The 4,019-nt window shown below is 38.9% G+C and overlaps 1 protein-coding gene across 1 annotated transcript; it reads right to left on the bottom strand.

The window, feature by feature from the left end:
* Positions 1-1,351: 1,351 nt before the first annotated feature.
* LOC123558674 (RNA-binding protein 25-like) lies at positions 1,352-2,743 on the bottom strand. The gene has a single exon (XM_045350551.2). The coding sequence runs from the start codon at positions 2,741-2,743 to the stop codon at positions 1,352-1,354; it is 1,392 nt and encodes a 463-aa protein (XP_045206486.2).
* Positions 2,744-4,019: the final 1,276 nt, after the last annotated feature.

Genomic DNA, 4,019 nt, shown 5'->3' with positions numbered 1-4,019 from the left:
AAAAGGGCTGCTACTTTTTATAAGTCACAATATAAACTATAAATGATCGGCGATACAGTATGGTAGAGTTTTTACCAATAAGAGGAAATATGACGACAATGTTTACAAGTGAATGTGGCGCCGACAGTCAAACAAAATGTGTTAGTTTTTCAAAGTAAATACTTGTGAGATTTCTGAATAACTGAATATTTTGCATCTTATTTAGGTAAGCAATCAATGCATTCATTTGTTTGTCATTGACATATAGTTTAGAAAGTTCAGTGATACATAAAACAGCTTTCGTTTTGGTGAAATGTCATACATTTTCACGACCCGGAAGAAGCTGCATTAATGAGGTTCTCGTATGAAACAATGTACGTCTATACGTTTTTAAATGATAAAATGTTGAATAATATACATGTATGAATGATTAGCTTAAACCTTGACAAATTAGTTGTCACAAGAGTACCTCATATTACACTTCCCCCTCCTTTATTATTTAATCCTCCTGGATTAACCTCATAGGCATAAAATTGAAAATAATGCATTTATAACATATGTGAACTTGTAATAACATTTTACATGACAAATATAGATATAGCAAGACAAATATGTATTTTACTGTGAAACAGTTTAAGAAAACATTGTCTAAAGTCTTTAATTAATGAACAAAACCGACCTAGGCACAGCTACACTTTACCACTTATATTTTCAGTTTAACACCTGAAGCATCTAACTTTTCTGTTATGTGATCAGTGTCGGCCCACCTACAGGCCCCCTCTATGCTGTTTACCAAACTCCTGGACATCACTGTGTCCTGAACTTCACCCCTGGCGACACACTTTATATAACTATAGTTATAGTATCTAATCTTTGCATCGGTCTTGTCACCAGAATCTGCCTCCTCTTGTGTTCTTCCCTCTCCTTCCAATGCCATGAAATTGTACTTATCAAGCAGTGCTCTCCTAGAGAGCAACGGAAAGCCATTTCCCAGTGTTTTCTCCAGGAACATAGAAATAAATTCATGTGACATAAGTTTCTGGTCCGGTGTCATTCTAGTCCAATTTTCAGGAGGCCAATTTACTTTGATCCCCATCGACTCTAAACTGAATTCTTCGACAGTTGTCCAGTCCCTCCTGGCAGGTGGGCATACAGGTATAAACCCCTTCATCAGAATGCGCTGGGCTCTAGCTTTAAGGCCATCATCAAATCCTGGCTGGGAGATAGTTGTTGAGTTGGAGCATGATGACGAGGACGATGATGTTGGCGAGGATCCTCCGCTGCTCGAAAATGATGGAACTCCAGCCATCTCTCCTAATTCTATGTTATCGACATAGTTCTCAAACCCATCGTCAATCTTTCTCTGTTTGCTTTACCTTTGCTCTTCTGCATTACTTCGATCCCGTTTCATACTATTCTCCCCCTCCTTATCGCCAGTCCTGTCACTATTGGTATTCGTCTCTCGCTCTCTCTCCGTATGTGTATCAGTCTTTCTGTATTTATTGGTATTTTTAGCTTTGTCTCTGTCTGTATATGTATTTATCTCGCTATCTCTTTCTCTACGTGTATTCTTCACTCTGTCTCTATCAGTATTTGTCTCTCTGTCTGTACTGCTATCTGCCCCTTTGTCTCTACTGGTATCTGTCTCTCTGCTTCTACTGCTTTCTGCTTCCTTATCTTTACGGCTTTCATTCTCTCTATCTCTTTCCTTGTGGGTATTCGTCACCCTATGTCTTTCTCTGTTGGTATTCATCACTCTATCTTTGTCGGTGTTCATCTCCCTATCTCTGTCTCTAATTGTATCTGCATCTCTTTCTCTTTCTTTGTGGATATCCTTCGTCACTCTGTCTCTTTCTCTGTTGGTGTTCATCTCCCTGTGTTTTTCTTTACTGGTGTCTGTCTCTCTATCTTTCTCCGTGTTCGTCTCCCTATCTCTATCTCTACATGTATCTGTCCCTCTATCTCTTTCTCTATTGGTAGTCGTCACTCTGTCTCTGTTAATGTTCATCTTCCTGTGTTTTTCTTTACTGGTGTCTGTCTCTCTATCTCTCTCAGTGTTCGTCTCCCTATCTCTATCTCTACTAGTATCTGTCCCTCTATCTCTTTCTCTATTGGTAGTCGTCACTATGTCTCTGTTAATGTTCATCTCTCGGTCTCTATCTCTACCGGTATCTGTCCCTCGGCGCTCACTATCATTTCGCAGATCTTCATCTCTCCCCTTCTCAGTATCAAACTTTCGACTTTCATTTCTCCCATCTCTCTTTTCAGCATTATCAAAGTCTCTGCTTCTTCTATTATCATCCCTGTCATGTATCTCCACAACTCTTCGGCTATCTGCACCTGTTGATTTTTCCCTTGAAATACTCCTACTCTTACTAGGTTTAGCCTTACTGCTAGCTATTTCTACTCCAGCTTTCCATCCTGTATTCCACTTATCAGCTCTAACTTCACTATCATCAAAGCTCTCAGCCCATGTCCTAACCGCGTTTCTCGCCTCACGTGCAACATCTGAATCATAAGGCCCTATTTTGTCCACAATCCTCGCGTAATCCTTTGGATGCTTTGCAAGGTAAAATCCATTTGCTCTCGTAAATTTGTCCTTTGTGACAACTACAAATGTATGTGTTGTCCTGACTTGGACCTCTAAGTCATGGATTCTTGTAAACGTCTTTTCTCTGCCTAGACACCATGGGCATAAAACTGTCAACCTCCTGTGAGCAGAAGATATAAGATGCGAGTGTAGCAAAGCCTGGATTGGAAACATTGCCTCACAAAGCTGACATTTCTCCCTGAAATATATAAATTTATGGCATACCGTAAATTAAAGGTCAGACATCAGTTATCATAGGCTTCTTAGTAAGTCTACATTGATGTCGTTATGTAAAAAAATGAATTCACGATCCGTTCTATTATCGTGTCTGCCGTTCGCGACGTTCCGGAATGAATCTAACAAAAAGTGCAATACTTGTTGAAACTTTCACTGTTTATTTATACAACTGTTTCATATACATATTTATTACGTTTATGCACATGCATGCACTTCGTGTTTTTTTTTCATGATGTTTATTTATACAACTGTTTTATATACATTTTTATTATGTATATTCACAATTCTTTTTACATAGTTTATTTATACACTATTTATTTATTTATTTAGTCTTTAAGATACAATTGTTCTGCAATCATATAAATGTACATGTGCTTCATAAATAAAGACAACTGCATTTTACAGCTTGGATCTCGTTTCTTTTACCACCCAGCTTGGTATTTTATTCCCTTTATAAGGATATAGTCTATCTACATGGTAAGCCTTGGGTTTATCTCTCTGCGTCCGCATTATCAGACAGACCAGGTCATCTATCACTTTCGTAACCAAGTATGGTCCTTTCCATTTGTTGACTAATTTTGAGCTTATACCAACTTTTCGAGATGGATCATGTAACCAGGCAAGTTGTCCGGGTTGATACAGCTTTCTTTTGCAGTTACTGTCATAATGCTTTTTCTGGTAAGCAGATGCGGCGTGGAGATTATGACGTGCTATGTCATGACATTTATGCAATTTATCCTGTAAATCAGTAACATAATCATCATTAGCAGAACTATGTTCATCCTCTACTGGGCGACCTATCACTGCTTGCATTGGGAGAACAACCTCACGGCCAAACACCATTTTATTTGGAGTCAGTTTAGTGCTGCTATGAATTGAAGAACGGTAGGCCATCATAACTTGCTGAAGATAGATGTCCCATTTGTCTTGGTGTGTCTTGCAGTAAGCTTTTAACATAGATATAAGTGTCCTGTTGAATCTCTCTACTAATCCATTTGCCTGCGGTCTCATCGATGTTGCATGCGTCTTTTCAATGCCCATCAGGTCGCAGAGGTCTCCCATTAATTTTGATTCAAAACATCTGCCTTGGTCGGTGTATATTTGTAGAGGCGCACCAAACCTACATATAAAGTTATCTAGTAAGGCACTGGCAACCGTTTTTGCTTCCATATTTGGAATAGGGACACATTCTGTCCATTTAGTGAACCAATCT

This window comes from Mercenaria mercenaria, chromosome 2 (genome assembly GCF_021730395.1).
Source record: "Mercenaria mercenaria strain notata chromosome 2, MADL_Memer_1, whole genome shotgun sequence".
Classification (NCBI taxonomy): Eukaryota; Metazoa; Mollusca; class Bivalvia; order Venerida; family Veneridae; genus Mercenaria; species Mercenaria mercenaria.
The sequence above is the reverse complement of the archived record's forward strand: the minus strand, read 5'-3'. Positions and strand labels throughout refer to the sequence as shown.